This window comes from Pristiophorus japonicus, unplaced genomic scaffold (genome assembly GCF_044704955.1).
Source record: "Pristiophorus japonicus isolate sPriJap1 unplaced genomic scaffold, sPriJap1.hap1 HAP1_SCAFFOLD_857, whole genome shotgun sequence".
Lineage (NCBI taxonomy): Eukaryota > Metazoa > Chordata > Chondrichthyes > Pristiophoridae > Pristiophorus > Pristiophorus japonicus.
The window spans coordinates 37021-57505 of record NW_027254780.1 but is presented as its reverse complement, the minus strand read 5'-3'; the positions used below and the strand labels follow the sequence as shown (position 1 = coordinate 57505).

Below are 20485 nucleotides of genomic sequence, written 5' to 3'. Positions count from 1 at the left end.
GGAGGTAGTTCAGAGAAGGTTCACTAGGTTGATTCCAGAGATTTATGAGCATAGGTTGAGTAGGTTTGGCCTACACACATTGGAGTTCAGAAAAATGAGAGGTGATCTTATCGAAACGTGTAAGATAATGAGGGGGCTTGGCAAGGTGGATGTAAAGAGATTTCCACTCATAGGGGAAACTAAAACTAGGGGACATCGTCTCAGAATAAGCGGCCTTCCATTTAAGACTGAGATGAGGAGGAATTTCTTCTGAGGGTTGTAAATCTGTGGAATTCTCTGTCCCAGAGAGCTGTGGAGGCTGGGTCATTGAATATATTTAAGGCAGAGATAGACAGATTTTTGAGTGATAAGGGAAGGGTTCTGGGGAGCGGGCAGGGAAGTGGAGCTGAGTCCATGATCAGATCTTATTGAATGGCGGAGCAGGCTCGAGGGGCTAAATGGCCTACTCCTGCTCCTATTTCTTATGTTCTTAATCCCACTGTCCCACTCTCTCCCTATAGCCCTGTATCAATCCCCAAACTAATCCCACTGCCCCGCTCTCTCCCCATCACCCTGTATCAATCCCAAACTAATCCACTGCCCCGCTCTCTCCCCATAGTCCTGTATCAATCCCAAACTAATCCCGGATGAAATGTACCCCAGGCTGTTGAGAGAAGCAAGCTAGGAAATAACAGAGGCTCTGACCATCATTTTCCAGTCCTCTCTGGCTATAGATGTGGGCCAGAGGACTGGAGGACTGTTAACATTGTACCTGTGTTTAAAAAGGGAGAAAGGGATAGACCGAGTAATTACATGCCAGTCAGCTTAACATCAGTGGTGGGAAAATTATTGGAAACAATCCTGAGGGACAGGATAAATCTTCACTTAGACAGACACAAATTAATCAAGTACAGTCAGCACAGATTTGTTCAGGGAAGATTGTGTCTGACTAACTTGATTGCATTTTTTGAGGAGGTAACCAGGAGGGTCGATGAGGGCAGTGTGTACGATGCAGTGTATATGGATTGTAGCAAAGCTTTTGATAAGGTCCCACATGGCAGACTGGTCACGAAAGTAAAAGTCCATGGGATCCAGGGCAAAGTGGCAAGTTGGATCCAAAATTGTCTCCGAGGCAGTAAGCAAAGGGTAATAGTTGATGGGTGTTTTGTGACTGGAAGGATGTTTCCAGTGGGGTTCCTCAGGGCTCAGTGCTGGGTCTCTAGCTTTTTGTGGAATATATCAATGATCTAGACTTGAATGTTGGGGATATGATCAAGAAGTCTGCAGATGACACTAAAATAGGCTGTGTGGTTGATAATGAAGAAGAAAGCTGCGGACTGCAGGAAGATATCAATGTACTGGTCAGGTGGGCAGAACAGTGGCAAATGGATTTTAATCCAGAGGTAATGCATTTGAGGAGGGCTAACAAGGCAAGGGAATATACGTTAAATGGTAGGACACGGAGAAGTGTCGAGGAACAAAGGGACCTCGGAGTGCACGTCCACAGATCCCTGAAGGTAGCAGGCCAGGTAGATAAGGTGGTTAAAAAGGTATACGGGATAGTTTGTTCTATTAGCTGAGGGAATTGAGGGATAAGGGGATAGTGCAGGAAATTGGAGTTGAGGTAGAAGATCAGCCGTCATCTCATTGAATGGCGGAGCAGGTTCGAGGGTTCTTATGTTCTTAGAATACACGAGCAAAGAGGTTCTGCTTGGACTGTATAAAACACTAGTTAGGCCACAGCTAGAGTACTGCGTGCAGTTCTGGTCACCACATCACAGGAAAGATGTGATTGCACTGGAGAGGGTGCAGAGGAGATTTACGAAGATGTTGCCTGGACTGGGAAATTTTAGCGATGAGGAAAGATTGGAAAGGCTGGGTCTGTTTTCTTTGGAGCAGATGAGGCTAAAGGTGAGACTTAATTGAGGTGTATAAAATTATGAGGGGCTTGGTTAGAGTAGATCGGAGGACCTAATTCCCTAGCAGAGGGTCAACAACCAAGGGGCATAGATTTAAAATAATTGGTAGGATTAGAGGGGAGTCGAGGAGAATTTGGGGAGTCTGGAATTCACTGTCTGAAAGGGTTGTAGAGGCAGAAACCCTCATCGCATTAGCACTTGGATATGCAGTTAATGCCGTCACCTACAGGGCCACGCACCACAATCTGGATAATGGCATTCGGCTGGATGGCACTATTTCAGCCAGCACGGACACGACAGGTCAAATGGCCTCCTTCCGTGCTGTCATCATAAGCAGTCCCTCGGAATCGAGGAAGACTTGCTTCCACTCTTAGTGTTATGTATGTAAACATTACAAATGTGTAAGACTTGCCACCAGGGGGCGCACCTGTGGGAGACCCAAGGGTTACCTGCACACCCCAGGCAAGCAGGTATAAAAGGCAGTCTACCATGCTGCCTCCTCACTCTGGAGTTACAATAAAGAGACCAAGGTCACAACAGTTTGAGCTTACAATATACAGTCTTGTGGAGTTATTCTAAACGTAACAATTGGCGACGAGTAACAGATCACGAACTTTCACGCATTTATGGCTGCTGTTGGTATTTTTGAGATTTGTTGAGGGTGATGATTGGGAAGCCTTCGTTGAGCGCCTTGACCAGTACTTCGTGGCCAACGAGCTGGAAAAGGCAGAAACCGCAGTCAAGCGCAGGGCGATTCTCCTCACTGCTTGCGGGTCCACGATATATGGCCTCATCAAAAGTCTGCGAGCACCGACGAAACCAACGGAGAAGACATATGAAGAGTTGTGCATGCTGGTTCGGGAACACCTCAAGCCGAAGGAGAGCATCTTGATGGCCAGGCATTCCTTTTATACGCACCACCGCTCCGGGGGCCAGGACGTGGTGAGCTATGTCGGCGACCTAAGACGTCTTGTGGGACAGTGCGTACTTGCTGGATTTTTGGGGGAAATGTTGCGGGACTTTTTCGTGCTTGGAATCGGCCACGAGGTCATTCTTTGCAAACTGGTCTGCCGAATCCCTAGATCTGAGCAAGGCCATCACGATAGTCCAGACTTTTATGTCCACGAATGACAACACTAAACAGATATCATTGCAGCATCGGAACTCACCAGCAAGTACAGTGCATAAAATAATGCCTTCAGCAGGCAGAACTGTACATGGCAGGGCCTACACGCCCGCAGAGGCCAGACCTAGGATGACTCAGAGTCCGCCGTGGGGCATGAACACGAACCCATTAGCACCATGTTGGCGCTGCGAGGGTAATCATCGGGCCCATCAATGTCGATTCAAGCACTACGTGTGCAAGGGCTGTGGAACAATGGGGCACCTCCAGCGAATGTGCAGACGTGCTGCGACTCACCATGTGGCAGAGTCGGCAGAAGATGAGCGATCCGGCGTGGATCACACTGAACGAGTAAGAGTGGCAACTCAATCCGAGGCTGAAGAGCAAGTGTATGGGGTACATACCTTCACCACCAAAAGCCCTCCGATAATGTTAAAAGTCAAATTAAACGGCATTCCAGTTTCCATGGAATTGGACACGGGGGCGTGTCAGTCAATTATGAGCCAGGAAGCTTTTGAGAAACTGTGGGGCAACAAGGCACAAAGGCCAAAACTAAGTCCGATCCACACCAAACTGCGCACTTACACCAAAGAACTCATACCAGTCATTGGCAGTGCAGCAGTGAAGGTATCGTACGATGGAACTGTGCATGATTTACCACTATGGATTGTACCAGGCGATGGTCCAATGCTGTTCAGCAGAAGCTGGCTAGAAAAGATCCGATGGAACTGGGACAACATCAAAGCACTGTCTTCGGTGGATGAAGCCTCGTGCGCCCAAGTGCTAAACAAATTCCCGTCTTTATTTGAGCCAGGCATCGGTAACTTCACAGGTGCCAAAGTGCAGACCCATCTAGTCCCTGATGCACGACCCATTCATCACAAGGCCCAAGCGGTTCCATACATGATGCGAGAGAAAGTCGAGATAGACTTCAACGAGAGGGGATCATACCGCCAGTTGAGTTCAATGAGTGGGCCAGTCCAATTGTTCCGGTGTTGAAGAGCGATGGGATGGCCAGAATCTGTGGGGACTACAAGGTGACGATCAACTGAGTCTCGTTACAGGACCAGTACCCACTACCCAAAGCGGATGATCTGTTTGCAATGCTAGCAGGGGAGAGGGGGGGGGGGGAAGTCGTTCACCAAGCTAGATCTAACCTCTGCTTACATGACACAGGAGCTGGCTGAACCATCAAAGAAATTGACGTGCATCAACACGTACAAAGGACGGTTTGTGTACCACAGATGGCCCTTTGGGATTCGCTCAGCTGTGGCCATTTTCCAGAGGAACATGGAGAGTCTGCTGAAATCGGTTCCATGCACCGTGGTGTTTCAAGACAACATCTTGATCACTGGTCGCAACACCACCGAACACTTGCACAACCTGGAAGAGGTTCTAAAGTGACTGGACAGAGTGGGACACAGGCTGAAACGTTCCAAATGTGTTTTCCTGGTGCCAGAGGTCGAATTTCTGGGGAGAAAGATTGCGGCAGACGGCATCAGACCCACGGACTCTAAGACGGAGGCCATCAAAAATCCACCCAGACCACAGAATGTGACGGAGCTGCGTTTGTTCCTGGGACTCAACTATTTCGGTAACTTTCTACTGGGGTTGAGCACTTTGCTGGAACCATTGCATTTATTGCTGCGCAAGGGTGACGACTGGGTTTGGGGTAAATCTCAAGAGACAGCCTTTAACAAGGCCAGAAACCTGCTATGCTCCAACAAGTTACTTGTATTGTATGACCCATGTAAACATTTAGTATTAGCTTGTGATACATCTTCGTATGGGGTCGGTTGTGTGTTACAGCAAGCCAATGTGCCAGGCAAACTGCAACCAGTTGCATATGTGTCCAGAAGTTTATCTAAGGCTGAAAGAGCCTACAGTATGGTTGAGAAAGAAGCATTAGCATGCGTATTCAGGGTTAAGAAAATGCACCAATACCTATTTGGGCTCCAGTTCGAGCTCGAAACCGACCACAAGCCACTCATTTCGTTGTTCTTAGAAAGCAAAGGTATTAACACCAATGCTTCATCCCACATCCAAGGATGGGCACTAACGTTATCTCTCTCTTAAATTTATTCAATGTCCCAGCTTCCACAGCTCTCTGAGGCAGCGAATTCCACAGATTTACAACCCTCAGAAGTAATTCCTCCTCATCGCAGTTTTAAATTGGCGGCCCCATATTCTAAGATCATGCCCTCTAGTTCTAGTCTCCCCCATCAGTGGAAACATCCTCTCTGCATCCACCTTGTCAAGCCCCCTCATAATCTTATACGTTTCGATAAGATCACCTCTCATTCTTCTGAGTAGAGGCCTAATCTACTCAACCTTTCCTCATAGGTCAACCCCCTCATCTCCGGAATCAACCTAGTGAACCTTCTCTGAACTGCCTCCAAAGCAAGTATATCCTTTCGTAAATATGGAAACCAAAACTGTATACAGTATTCCAGGTGTGGCCTCACCAATACCCTGTATAACTGTAGCAAGACTTCCTTGCTTTTATACTCCAGCCCCTTTGCAATAAAGGCCAAGATTCCATTTACCTTCCTGATCACTTGCTGTACCTGCATACTATCCTTTTGTTCCCCACAGATCTGTATCAATCCCCAATCTAATCCCACTGCCCCGCTCTCTCCCCACAGACCTGTATCAATCCCAAATTAATACCACTCCCTCCTATTCCACGTCCTCTGATATTTAAATATTTATCTACTGAACAGTTTGAATGGCCTCTACCTGAACCTCTCCTTGTGGCAAAGCACTCCATGCCCCAACAATGATCTGACTAAAGACACTTCTTTCAGCCTCACTCCATTGTAAATTGATGACCATTGTTGCTGACCACAGAAAATTCCTTATTCATTTTTTCGATTCTCTCTATAATTTAAAAACTCTGATTAAATCTCCTCTTAGCCTCGTCACCTCCAGTGGAAATAGTCCCAGAATTGAGTGTCCCCTCATAATTCGGATTTCCAGTCCCAGGGTAACAATGTGTGAAGGAAAGGGCTTGGGGGAGCGGTGGAAAATAAAATGGCCTCAGAACCTGGCCCCCCCCCCCACCCCGGATAGGGAGGGGTCATAGTGTCGGCAGAGTGGGAGGAAGGACTGTGGGAGTCAACCAGTGCCTCTCCTCATACCACCCACACAGGTTAAGTGACAGACTTGATCAATGAGAGGAGGAGTGCCAGAGCCACTCACCTCAAACTGCGGCCACCTCATTGGCATGCCGGGCCCATACGTGTTCTGCCACCACCGCAAGTCCTCCTGGTCATTGGCTGAGGTGATGGCCTGGTACAGGTCCCTATAAATGGTGCGGAAACTGCAACAAGACCAGGTGACAGCATTAGTTAAAACGTGATCCCATAGGAGCAGGAGTCGCCATTCAGCCCCTCGAGCCTGCTCCGCCATTCGATGAGATCATGGCTGACCTGCGACCTAACTCTGTCTACTCACCTTTGGCTCAATGCCCTTAATACCCTTGGTTAACAGAAAACTATCAATCTCTGATGTAAAATTAACAATTAATCTAACATCAATTACCATTTGTGGAAGAGAGTTCCAATCTTCTCCCAACCTTTGTGTGTAGAAGTGTTTCCCAACTCCACTCCTGAAAGGTGTGGCTCTAATTTTGAGACTATGCCCCCAGTGCTAGACTCCCCAACCAGCGGCAATAGTGTCTCTCTATCTACCCTCTCTGTGCCCCATAATATCCTGAAAACTTCCATCAGATCGTCCCTTAACCTTCTAAATCCTAGAGAATACTACCCTACAGGAACAGCCTGAGGACTAGGCCCCATCCTGGAATGAATAGGCCGAGTATCGAGAGGGGCTAACCTCCCAACATCACAGGTTTGTGTGTCAGAGTTCAAACTATTTATATTTGTGTTGTTGAGTTGCCAGAGTGTTACAGTGGTGATGGCCCAAGCTGCAGAAGGAGGGAGCGACCAAGACCATTTTCCATACTTGAATGTTGGCAGGACATTCAACCCTGGGAAGCATCACAGCCCCATCCCGCCCTTCAGTTGAGACACAGACACCTTCCAGCGGGGTCACTGGATAGTGATCAGGAACTCCAGCTCATTTTAGATTCTCATTGCCCCACCCCCCAACCCAGAAGCACAGGCCAATTGTAGCCCCCCTACCCCAGGCCTAGCCTGGCCTGGCCCAGACAGGGTCTGGGGTCCTGTGCTCTATAATGGTTCAGCACCACACGAGGCCATCAGAGTGCCTGGCTACATCGTGAACCTTGTCAGCTGGCTTCTGACACTCACTCCAGAGCCTTGCGACACCCTGCATCTTAACCAGAGAGCTTAGGCCTCTGCTGAGCTTTTGAAGGGGCTTGACAGAGCAGTCAACTCTCCTGACTGTTTCTGTCATGTATGCAACCAGCATTGTAACCCATGTATAAACTGACCTAAGTTGTACACCGTGAGAACACTGACCACTAGGTGGGAGACACTCCTAACCTGGACCTTCAGGTATAAAAGGGGAAGCTCCACCCACCTTCATCACTTGAGTGCTAAGGAATAAAGGACAGGTCACAGACTGACCTTCTCTCAAGCATGGGCCTCGTATGCATTTATACTGTGTAGTAAGGACATATCAATGGCGACAAGAAACTGGGATTTAAACCACGCGAGCATGGTCACTAGCAGAACAGACGAGAGGTACTGTGTTAAGGAATGGTTGGGACAGAGATTCAACATTGTTAAAGTAGCACACAGTTCTCCAGGCAGACAAGGGCAGTCAGGCATGCCCCAACATGTAGTCGAACCCAGAGGGGGAGTTCGACAGAGACAATGGCAAGCTGAACAGCGATTCACGCCATTGAATGGACAATGCGGCCAGTAATGGGGCCATCAACACCTGTTAATGGTGCACTCAAGGACAATAACAGGGGCAGTCAGGGACAATCGTGGCAAGGGACCTTTTGTTTCAAACCGCAACTCATGCTGGAGGCGTGGAGGCATACATTCAGCCGGAGTTTGCAGAGATGAGCAAAATACCTGCAGAAATTGCAGAAATGGACACTGGGGGAAATCGCTGGAAGCTGAAGTTCAGCGAGTTCATGTGGAGCACGTATACAGTTCATACACCAGGAGGCCACCGATAATGATTAAAGTGCTCCTCAATGGCATCCCAGTATCAATGGAGTTAGACACGGGTGCCAGCCAGTCCCTGATGGGTATCAAACAGTTCGAAAAGTTGTGGGCATCCATGGCCAGGAGGCCAAAATTATCGGCGATTGACGCACAGCTACGGACTTACACAAAGCAGATCATTCCGGTGCTAGACAGCGCCACGGTAGTCGTGACCCACAAAGATTCGGAGAACAGGTTGCCACTCTGGATTGTCCCAGGGGACGGTCCCGCACTACTGGGGAGGAGTTGGCTTGCTGTCATGAACTGGAAATGGGGCGATGTCAATGCAATTTCCTCTGTGGAGCGAGTATCATGCTCACAGGTCCTGGACAAATTTGACTCATTATTTCAACCCGGCATTGGCACTTTCATGGGGGCCAAGGTAGTGATTCACATAAACCAGGACGCCAGACCAGTGCACCACAAGGCCAGAGCGGTGCCGTATGTGATGCGGGAAAAGATAGATGGCGAATTGGACCACCTGTTGAGGGAAGGCATCATCTCGCCAGTCGAATTCAGTGACTGGGCGAGCCCGATTGTGCCGGTGCTCAAGGCGGATGGGTCGGTCAGGATATGTGGCGATTACAAGGCCACCATCAATCGGGTGTCACTCCAAAACCAGTACCCGCTACCGAGAGCGGAGGACCTGTTTGCGACGCTATCCGGTGGCAAACTTTTTTCAAAATTGGACCTGACCTCAGCTTACATGACCCAGGAGCTGGCGAGTGAGTCGAAGAAGCTGACCACCATCACGACACACAAGGGGTTGTTTGAGTACAACAGATGTCCGTTCGGGATTCGCTCGACCGCCGCGATCTTCCAACGAAATATGGAAAGCCTCCTCAAGTCGATTCCAGGGACGGTGGTTTTTCAGGACGACATCCTCATTACGGGTTACGATACTGAAGAACACCTCCACAACCTGGAGGAGGTGCTACGCAGACTGGACCGGGTAGGTCTGCGACTGAAAAAGGCGAAGTGCGTCTTCCTAGCTCCAGAGGTAGAATTCCTAGGGATGAGGGTAGTAGCAGACGGGATCAGCCCTACTGCATCCAAGACGGAAGCGATCCAGAGAGCACCCAGACCCCGTAACACGACGGAGCTGCGTTCGTTCCTGGGGCTCCTGAACTATTTTGGTAACTTTCTTCCCAAATTGAGCACGCTGCTAGAGCCACTACACGTGCTCCTACGCAAAGGTCACGAATGGGTCTGGGGGGACAGCCAGGAAAGGGCTTTTAATAGAGCACGCAATTTGTTATGTTCCAACAATCTGTTAACGCTATATGACCCATGTAAGAAACTTGTGTTAACGTGCGATGCGTCGTCCTATGGTGTCGGGTGTGTGTTGCAGCATGTCAATGCCAAGGGTCAGTTACAGCCGGTAGCTTATGCCTCCAGGAGTCTGTCCCAGGCAGAAAGGGGCTACGGGATGGTAGAAAAGGAGGCGCTCGCATGTGTATATGCGGTAAAGAAAATGCACCAGTACCTGTTTGGCAGGAAATTTGAGCTGGAGACAGATCACAAACCCCTAACGTCACTTTTGGCCGACAACAAGGCCATAAATGCAAACGCATCGGTCCGCATACAGAGGTGGGCACTCACATTAGCTGCCTATGACTACACAAGTCGGCACAGACCGGGCACCGAAAACTGCGCCGATGCACTCAGCAGGCTCCCACTAGCCACCACTGAGGGGGCTACCGAGCATTGTGCTGAGATGGTCATGGCTGTTGAAGCTTTCGGAAGCGAAGGTTCACCCATGACAGCCCGTCAGATTAAAGTCTGGACAAATAGAGACCCACTATTGTCTCTAGTCAAGAAATGTGTCCTGAATGGGGACTGGGCAGTCACGTACAGGGCATGCCCTGAGAAATTTAAACCATTTCACAGGCGCAAGGATGAACTCTCGATTGCCTACTGTGGGGAAACCGCGTAGTCATGCCCCAGATGGGCAGAGAGGTGTTCATCAGAGAACTCCACAATGGGCACCCGGGCATTGTCACGATGAAGGCAATTGCCAGGTCACACGTTTGGTGGCCAGGGATAGACGCAGATCTGGAACTTTGTGCTCGCAGGTGCAACACGTGTGCCCAGCTGGGCCATGCGCCCAGGGAAGCCCCCCTTAGCCCCTGGCCATGGCCCGCCAAGCCTTGGTCACGCATCCATGTGGACTACGCAGGTCCTTTCATGGGGAAAATGTTTTTGGTTGTAGTAGATGCCTACTCCAAATGGATCAAGTGTGACATTTCAAATTCAAGCATATCCTCTGCCACGGTAGAAAGTCTATGGGCAATGTTCACCGCCCACGGTCTACCGGACATCTTGGTCAGCGACAATGGCCCGTGCTTCACAAGCACTGAATTCCAGGACTTCATGGCAGGCAATGGAATTAACCATGTTAGAACGGTACCGTTCAAGCCGGCCTCAAACGGCCAGGCAGAACGAGCAGTGCAGATAATCAAACAGGGGATGCTCAGATTCCAAGCGGGTTCCCTACAAAGCTGCTTATCACGCCTCCTGTTGGCCTATAGATCCCAACCACACTCGCTCACAGGGGTTCCACCCGCAGAGCTACTAATGAAAAGGACGCTCAAAACCCGATTATCCCTTATACACCCCACCATGAAATAAATTGTCGAGAGCAGGCGCCAGTCACAATATCACTACCATGACAGGAATGCGATGGTGCAATGTATTGATGTAAATGATCCTGTTTTTGTTCTCAACTATGCTGCAGGGCCCAAATGGCTCGCAGGCACTGTGGTTGCCAAAGAGGGAAATAGGATTCTGGTAGTTAAACTTACCAATGGACAAATCTGCTGCAAACATGTGGATCAAACAAAAAGGAGGTTCAGCAACTCCATTAAAGAAGCAGAGGAAGAACACGATATAGAGTTCACTCCACCACAGGTGACCGAACACCGGAACCAAAGGGAGGAGAGCCCAGTCACTGTGGGCAGTCCGGACAGGCCTGAGGCACTGCAAACAGCAGACACTCAGGCCAGCGCCCAACAACCGGAGCCCCAACTCAGGCGCTCTACAAGGGAGCGTAAACCACCAGAGAGACTCAACCTGTGATCCCAATAAGACTTTGCGGGGGGAGGTGATGTCATGTATTCAACCAGCATTGTAACCCATGTATAAACTGACCTAAGTTGTACAGCGTGAGAACACTGACCACTTGGTGGGAGACACTCCTAACCTGGACCTTCAGGTATAAAAGGGGAAGCTCCACCCACCTTCATGACTTGAGTGCTAAGGAATAAAGGACAGGTCACAGACTGACCTTCTCTCAAGCATGGGCCTTGTGTGCATTTATACTGTGTAGTAAGGACGTATCAGTTTCATTGCTCACACCCGTCCCCTTGCCCTCCCTCACCCCGATCCCACTCTGTCGCTCTCCCCTGCTGGGCGTGTTTCTCACCTGTCGAAGTTGGAGAGGTCGAGGTGTTTGTGAAAGTCCAATAGGATGTCCTTGAAGAATGTGAGGCGCTTTCTCTCGAAGTCCTGGCAGCTGTCGAACACTTGCTCCATGTCCTCCATGTACTTGGGGTTATACTTGTTCAACTCCTCCAGAGCTTTCTCGTATTGCTCTCGGCCCTGCACACACACAGCAAACAGCGGGCAACCAAGGGGCAACGGCAATGAGCAACTTAAAGAAATGAGCATCAGTAAAGAAATAGTATTGGACAAATGAGTGGGACTGAAAGCCGATAAATTACCGGGACCTGATGGCCTACATCCCAGGGTTTGAAAAGAGGTGGCTATAGAGATTGTTGATGCATTGACTTTGATCTTCCAGAATTCCCGAGATTCTAGAACGGTTCCCGCGGAAATGTAACCCCACTATTTAAGAAAGGCGGGAGAGAGAAAACGGGGAACTACAGACCAGTTAGCCTGACATCAGTAGTTGGGAAAATGCTGGAGTCTATTATTAAGGACGTGGTAACAGGGCACTTAGAAAATAATAATAGGATTGGGCAGAGTCAACATGGATTTATGAAAGGGAAATCATGTTTGACATCTAAGTTTTTTGAGGTTGTAACTAGCAGGGTGGATAAGGGGTAGACTGGTGGATGTGGTGTATTTGGATTTTCTAAAAGCATCCAATAAGGTGCCACACACAGGTTATTGAACAAAGTTAGGGCTCATGGGATTGAGGATTGGTTAACGGACAGAGAGTAGGAATAAACGGGTAATTTTCGGGTTGGCAGGCTATAACTAATGGGGTACCGCAAGGATGGGTGCTGGGGCCCCAGCTATTCACAATCTATATCAATGATTTGGATGAGGGGACCAAATGTAATATATCCAAGTTTGCTGATGATACAAAGCTAGGTGGGAATGTAAGTTGTGAGGAGGATGCAAAGAGGCTTCAAAGGGGATATAGACAGGCTAAGTGAGTGGGCAAGAATGGAATATAATGTGGAGAAAAGTTATTTACTTTGGCAGAAAAATAGAAAAGCAGAGTATTTTTTAAAACGGTGAGAGATTGGGAAATGTTGGTGTTCAGAGGGACCTGGGTGATCTTGTACACCAATCACTGAAAGTTAACATGCAGGTACAGCAAGTGATTAAGAAAGCAAATGGTATGTTGGCCTTTATTATAAGAGGGTTTGAGTATAAGAGTAAAGATGTCTTACCACAAATATACAGGGCACTGGAGAGACCACACCTGGAGTATTGTGTACAGTTTGGGTCTCCTTACCTAAGGAAGGATATATTTGCAATGAAGGTTCCCCAGACTGATTCCTGGGATGGGGGGATTGTCCTGAGGAGAGATTGAGTAGACTGGGCCGATATTCTCTAGAGTTTAGAAGTATGAGAGGTGATCTCATTGAAACTTACAGAATTCTTACAGGGGCTTGACAGGATCGATGCAGGGAGGGTGTTTCCCCCGGGCTGGGGAGTCTCGAACCAGGGTCACAGTCTCAGGATAAGGCCATTTTGGACTGAGATGAGGAGAAATTTCTTCACTCAGAGGATGGTGAATCTTTGGGATTCTTTTTTAAAATTAATTCACAGGATTTGAGCATCACTGGCAAGGCTGGCATTTGTTGCCCATCGCTAATTGCCCTCGAGGAGGAGATGGTGGGGAGCCGCCTTCTTGAATACAACGGAATGTCTTGCTCAGCTATTTCAGAGGGCAGTTAAGAGCCAACCACATTGCTGTGGGTCTTCAGTCACATATCGGCCAGACCGGGTAAGGGCAGTGGTGAACCCGATGGATTTTTACCACAATCCGGTAGTTTCCGGGTCACCATTTCTGCTTTTTATTCCAGATTTATTTAATTAACTGAATTTAAATTCCCCAGCTGCCGTGGTGGGATTGGGATCATTAATCCAGGCATCGGGATTACTGGGCAGTGACATAACCACTTCTCCCCAGAGAGCTGTGAATGTTCAGTATATTCAAGGCAAAGATCGATAGATCTTTAGGTATTAAGGGAATCGAGGGACATGGGGACAGTGCAGGAAAGTGGAGTTGAGGTCGATGATCAGCCATGATCACATTGAGAATGGCGGAGCAGGCTCGAGGGGCCGAGAGGCCATCTCTTGCGGCTGTTTTTTATGTTCAAACAGCAGCCGCATTACAGCTCAAATCAACTGTCCAATCTCCCCTCCACCCCCAGCCTCATTCTCACCCCTCACCTCTAACCCCCAGCCTTCACTCTGACCCCTCACCTCTAACCCCCAGCCTTCACTGACCCCTCACCTCTAACCACCAGGCTTCACTGACCCCTCACCTCTAACCCCCAGCCTCACTCTGACCCCTCACCTCTAACCTCCAGCCTCACTCTGACCCCTCACCTCTAACCCCCAGCCTCACTCTGACCCTTCACCTCTAACCCCCAGCCTTCACTGACCCCTCACCTCCAACCCCCAGCCTTGCTCTGACCCCTCACCTCCAACCCCCAGCCTTGCTCTGACCCCTCACCTCTAACCCCCGGCCTTGCTCTGCCCCGTCACCTCCAACCCCCAGCCTTGCTCTGACCCCTCACCTCCAACCCCCAGCCTTGCTCTGACCCCTCACCTCTAACCCCCGGCCTTGCTCTGCCCCGTCACCTCTAACCCCAGCCTTCACTCTGACCCTTCTCCTCTAACACCCAGCCTGTACCAACAAGTACTTCAACTGCAAATGCAAAAATAGCAAAATACTGCAAATGCTGGAATCCGAAATAAAAACAGAAAATGCATCTGTGGACAAAAGCAGAGTTCTGACAAAGAGTCGTCGACCTGAAACATTAACTCCGTTTCTCTCCCCAGATGCTGCCCTGACCTGTTGAGATGTCCAGCATTTTCTGTTTTTACTTCAACTTACTGTCAGCTTCTCAACCAGATGGGCAAAGGTTCAAGTCTGCCTCCAGAAATTGGGACGACAATCCAGACTGAGATTCCGGAGGGAGCGCCGCACTGTCGGAGGGCAGTACTGAGGGAGCGCCGCACTGTCGGAGGGGCAGTACTGAGGGAGTGATGCACTGGCGGAGGGGCAGTACTGAGGGAGCGCCGCACTGGTGGAGGGGCAGTACTGAGGGAGTGATGCACTGTCGGAGGGGCAGTACTGAGGGAGCGCCGCACTGTCGGAGGGGCAGTACTGAGGGAGCGCCGCACTGTCGGAGGGGCAGTACTGAGGGAGCGCTGCACTGTCGGAGGGGCAGTACTGAGGGAGCGCTGCACTGTCGGAGGGGCAGTACTGAGGGAGTGCTGCACTGTCGGAGGGGCAGTACTGAGGGAGTGCTGCACTGTCGGAGGGGCAGTACTGAGGGAGTGCCGCACTGTCGGAGGGGCAGTACTGAGGGAGTGCCGCACTGTCGGAGGGGCAGTACTGAGGGAGCACCGCACTGTCGGAGGGGCAGTACTGAGGGAGCGCCGCACTATTGGAGTGGATGTAACATAGAATCATAGAAATTTACAACACAAAAGGAGGCCATTTCAACCCATCGTGTCCTCGCCGGCCGACCAAGAGCTACCCAGCCTAATCCCACTTTCCAGCTCTTGGTCCATAGCCATGTCGGTTACGGCACTTCAAGTGCACATCCAAATATGTTTTAAATGTGGTGAGGGTTTCTGCCTCTACCACCCTTTCAGGCAGTGAGTTCCAGACCCCCACCAGCCTCTGGGTGAAGACATTTCCCCTCAAATCCCCTCTAAACCTCCCCCCATATCCCCGCTAAACCTTCTACCAATTACTTTAAATCTACGCCCCCTGGTTGTTGACCCCTCTGCTAAGGGAAACAGGTCCTTCCTATCCACTCCATCCAGGCCCTGCATAATTTTATACACCTCAATCGGGTCTCCCCTCAGCCTCCTCTGTTCCAAAGAAAACAGACCCAGCCTATCCAATTTTTCCTCATAGCTAAAATTCGCCAGTCCAGGCAACATCCTCGTAAATCTCCTCTGCACCCTTTCCAGTGCAATCACATCCTTCCTGTAATGTGGTGACCAGAACTGCACGCAGTACTCCAGCTGTGGTCTAACCCGTGTTTTATACAGTTCAAGCATAACCTCCTTGCTCTTGTGTTGTATGCCTTGGTTAATAAAGGCAAGTATTCCGTATGCCTTCTTAACCACCTTATCTACCTGGCCTGCTACCCTCAGGGATCTGTGGACCTGCACTCCAAGGTCCCTTTGTTCCTCGACACTTCTCCGTGTCCTACCATTCGATGGCCCAGAAATTCCCAGTTGGCTGCTTTCCGCGGACGATCGTGTAAAATGTTTAAAACAATGCGCACTTACCTGTTCCTGCTGCACCCACTCGAGTTCCCGGTCCTGAGGCCTCCACTGACTGCGCGTTGCAGTGCGTGCACGTCTGGACAGGCGCAGGCCTGGAGCTGCAGTCACATGGTTCTGGGCAGCCAATAGGGTAAAGTATGTTCTCATTCATAATAATGGGAACTCCGTAAGTTGGAGTAGCCATTATTATGAGAGACCCCCCCCTCCCCCAAACACAAAACTCTGATTAAAAAAATAGAAAAAATACACTACTGGTCACGAAAGTAAATTAAAATTATTTATGTATTGAAAAAATATTTTTTTTAATGATTTTTTTAAAAAGTTTTTTAAATGATGCTTTAAAATACATTTAATATAGTGGGCAGAGTTTTAAAAATAAAATGTGTTCTTCAATTTTATTTTTTATGCTTTAAGTGTGTTTTAAAACTCTTACGCCTGTAACAGTAGGTTATGTGCCTGCTTTTATCAGGCGCGAGAGTTTTGAGGACATTTGCTGGGCAAGATATGGGTAGATCCCGCAATCCTGCCCTTGCAAATGTCCTGGCTGTGGTGCTATGGAGGATCAGTCACACTCCAGCTTGACAGATCGGAAAAGCCGGTTTTCTGTGCATGCACCTTGTGCGTTGAAAACTGACTTTTGCAATGCCTTCCCGGGTCCGTACACACTCCCCGTACACACCCTCCCCATACACATCCTCCCCATACACACCCTCCCTGTACAGACCCGGGAGGCCAGAATTTCTGCCCAAATGTGTATTCCCTTGCCTTGCTAGCTCTCCCCAAACACATTACCTCACACTTCTCCGGATTGAATTCCATTTGCCACTGTTCTGCCCACCTGACCAGTACATTGATATCTTCCTGCAGTCCGCAGCTTTCTTCTTCATTATCAACCACACGGCCTATTTCAGGGTCATCTGCAAACATCTTAATCATATCCCCAACATTCAAGTCTAGATCATTGATATATACCACAAAAAGCAAGGGACCCAGCACCGAGCCCTGAGGAACCCCACTGGATACAGCCTTCCAGTCACAAAACACCCATCAACCATTACCCTTTGCTTCCTGCCTCTGAGCCAATTTTGGATCCAACTTGCCACTTTGCCCTGGATCCCATGGGCTTTTACTTTTGTGACCAGTCTGCCATGTGGGACCTTATCAAAAGCTTTGCTACAATCCATATACACTACATCGTACACACTGCCCTCATCGAACCTCCTGGTTACCTCCTCAAAAAATTCAATCAAGTTAGTCAGACACGACCTTCCCTTAACAAATCCATGATTAAACCGTCCCTTTCTAAATGAAGATTTATCCTGTCCCTCAGAATTTTCTCCAATAATTTTCGCAACACCGAGGTTAGCTGACTGGCCTGTAATAACTTGGTCTGTTCCTTTCTCCCTTTTTAAACAAAGGTACCACATTAGCAGGTACTGAGGGAGTACTGCACTGCGAAGGGGCAGTACTGAGGGAGTACTGCACTGCCGAAGGGGCAGTACTGAGGGAGTGCTGCACTGTCGGAAGGGGCAGTACTGAGGGAGTGCTGCACTGCCGAAGGGGCAGTACTGAGGGAGTACTGCACTGCCGAAGGGGCAGTACTGAGGGAGTGCTGCACTGTCGGAGGGGCAGTACTGAGGGAGTGCTGCACTGTCGGAGGGGCAGTACTGAGGGAGTGCTGCACTGTCGGAGGGGCAGTACTGAGGGAGTGCCGCACTGTCGGAGGGGCAGTACTGAGGGAGCGCCGCACTGTCGGAGGGGCAGTACTGAGGGAGTGACGGACACACCCATCACGACACACAGTCCCCTCTCCCCCCCCCCCGATCCCGCCGAGATCACACTGACCCCCCCCCCCTGCCTGGGGTCATATTGACCCCCCCCGGGGTGACACTGATCTCCCCCCCCCCCCCCGGGGTGACACTGACCCACTCCACCCCCCCCACCCCCCGGGTCACACTGATCCCCCCCCCCCCACCGGGGTGACACTGACCCCCACCCCACCCTGGGGTGACACTGACCCCCTCCCCCCGGGTCATACTGACCCCCTACCGGGTGACACTGACCCTCCCCCCGGGTCACACTGACCCCCTCCCCCCGGGGTCACACTGACCCCCCCCCCCCGGGTCACACTGACCCCCTCCCCCCGGGGTCACACTGAAACCCTCCCGGGTGACACTGACCCTCCACCCGGGTGACACTGACCCCCTTCCCCCGGGGTCACACTGACACCCTCCCCTCAGGGTCACACTGACCCCCTCCCGGGTGACACTGACCCTCTCCCGGGTGACACTGACCCTCCCCCTGGGTCACACTGACCCTCCCCCCGGGTCACACTGACCCCCTCCCCCCGGGGTCACACTGACCCCCTCCCGGGTGACACTGACCCTCCCCCCCGGGGTGACACTGACCCCCTCTCCCCGGGGTCACACTGACCCCCTCCCCCCGGGGTGACACTGACCCAATCCCCCCGGGGTGACACTGACCCCCTCCCGGGTGATACTGACCCTTCCCCCGGGGTGACACTGACTCCCTTCCCCCGGGGTGACACTGACCCCCTCCTGGGTCACACTGACCCCCTCCCCCCGGGGTGACACTGACCCCCTCCCCCCGGGGTGACACTGACCCCCTCCCCCCGGGGTGACACTGACCCCCTCCCCCCGGGGTGACACTGACCCCCTCCCCCTGGGGTGACACTGACCCCCTCCCCCCGGAGTGACACTGACCCCCTCCCCCCGGGGTGACACTGACCCTCCCCCCGGGGTGACACTGACCCTCCCCCCCGGATGACACCGACCCTCCCCCCCGGGTGACACCGACTCTCCCCCCGGGTGACACTGACCCCCTCCCCCCGGGGTCACACTGATCCCCTCCCGGGTGACACTGACCCCCCCCCCCCCGGGGTCACACTGACCCTCCCCCCCCCCGGGTCACACTGACCCCCTCCCCCCCGGGTCACACTGACCCCCTCCCCCCCGGGTCACACTGACCCCCTCCCACCCGGGTCACACTGACCCCCTCCACCCCTGAGTCACACTGACCCCCTCCCGGGTGACACTGACCCCTTCCCGGGTCACACTGACCCTCCCCCTGGGTGACACTGACCGCCCCCCCCCCCCAGGTCACACTGACCCTCTCCACTTGCTGTGAGCTGGTCTCCACGTGCTCCTGCAGCTTACGGAGCTGCTCCAAGGACATGGATTGGTCGGCTCTGCCATTGCTCTCGCGGGTCTGTGCCGTTCGCTCCTCCTTGCGAGCACCGTGGTAAGTCCGTTTGGCCCCCTCCACCTGAAGGAGTGATGGTTACACACCATGAGCACACCATAGCAGCAACCATAGCAGCAACCAAGGAACCTTACAACTGCGAACAAACCGGGGGTGGCACCGGGCTGACCCACACACAGGGGTGGCACCGGGGGCTGACCCACACACAGGGGTGGCACCGGGGGCTGACCCACACACAGGGGTGGCACCGGGGGCTGACCCACACACAGGGGTGGCACCGGGGGCTGACCCACACACAGGGGTGGCACCGGGGGCTGACCCACACACAGGGGGGCACCGGGGGCTGACCCACACACAGGGGTGGCACCGGGGGCTGACCCACACACAGGGGTGGCACCGGGGGCTGACCCACACACAGGGGTGGCACCGGGGGCTGACCCACACACAGGGGTCGCACCGGGAGCTGACCCACACAGGGGTGGCACCGGGAGCTGACCCACACACAGGGGTGGCACCGGGGGCTGACCCACACACAGGGGTGGCACCGGGCTGACCCACACAAGTGGGCAGTGCCCCCTGTCCAGCCCCTCAGCAGTGCCAGTGCCCCGTCAAACTGATCTCCCCCAGTCAACTGAAACTTGTTCCCGCAGTGAGGGGGGACATAGAAACTGAGCCAGCCGGTGTGGGGGGGGGAATGAGGGCTGGGGATGTGCACAGGATGCCTGGTTGCCCCCCATTTCCCCAGCGGTTGTCCCTACGCTGTGACACAGTGTGGCCCTCAGCTTCCAGCACAACTCACCTCCTTCAGCTTTTTGACCCAGAGTTTCTGTGCCTTGCTGAACTCATCCTCCACCTCTCTGGTCTCCTTGAATCCCCCGATCATCTGCCTGTGGAAAACCTCTTTCTGCCACTGCTTCACCTTGGCACTGTCTGCACCAGACAACTGGCTCCGTACCTCGAGGTGAAGCTCGCTCAGCCTCTCCGCAGCCGTCATGAAGGCGTGCCAAGCTTTCTCCAGCGTACCGTACTGAGCTCCTGGGAGGGGAGAGACATGCAGAGTGACGGGGGGGGGGGAGACAGAGAGCGAGGGGGGGGGGGGGAGACACGCAGAGTGAGGTGGGGGGGAGAGACAGAGAGTGAGGGGGGTGGGGGGAGAGACAGAGAGTGAGGGGGGTGGGGGGAGAGACAGAGAGTGAGGGGGTGGGGGGGAGAGACAGAGAGCGAGGGGGTGGGGGGAGAGACAGAGAGCGAGGGGGGGGGGAGAGACAGAGAGCAAGGTGGTGGAGAGACACGCAGAGTGAGGGGGGGGGTGGAGAGAGACAGAGAGCGAGGGGAGGGGGAGAGACAGAGAGCAAGGGGAGGGA

At 52.1% G+C, this 20485-nt stretch overlaps 1 protein-coding gene across 1 annotated transcript in view; it reads right to left on the bottom strand.

Moving 5' to 3' along the window:
• Positions 1-20152, bottom strand: part of LOC139257513 (protein kinase C and casein kinase II substrate protein 3-like) — a 32577-nt gene extending 12425 nt beyond the window's left edge. Inside the window, exons 1-4 of the mRNA XM_070874511.1 lie at positions 19921-20152; positions 19029-19184; positions 11590-11765; positions 6223-6343 (exon numbers count right to left, since the gene is read on the bottom strand). Of these exons, the coding sequence (XP_070730612.1) occupies positions 6223-6343; positions 11590-11765; positions 19029-19184; positions 19921-20115 (648 nt within the window). The 5' untranslated portion in view covers positions 20116-20152. The remainder of the gene's footprint in view (positions 1-6222; positions 6344-11589; positions 11766-19028; positions 19185-19920) is intronic.
• Positions 20153-20485: the final 333 nt, after the last annotated feature.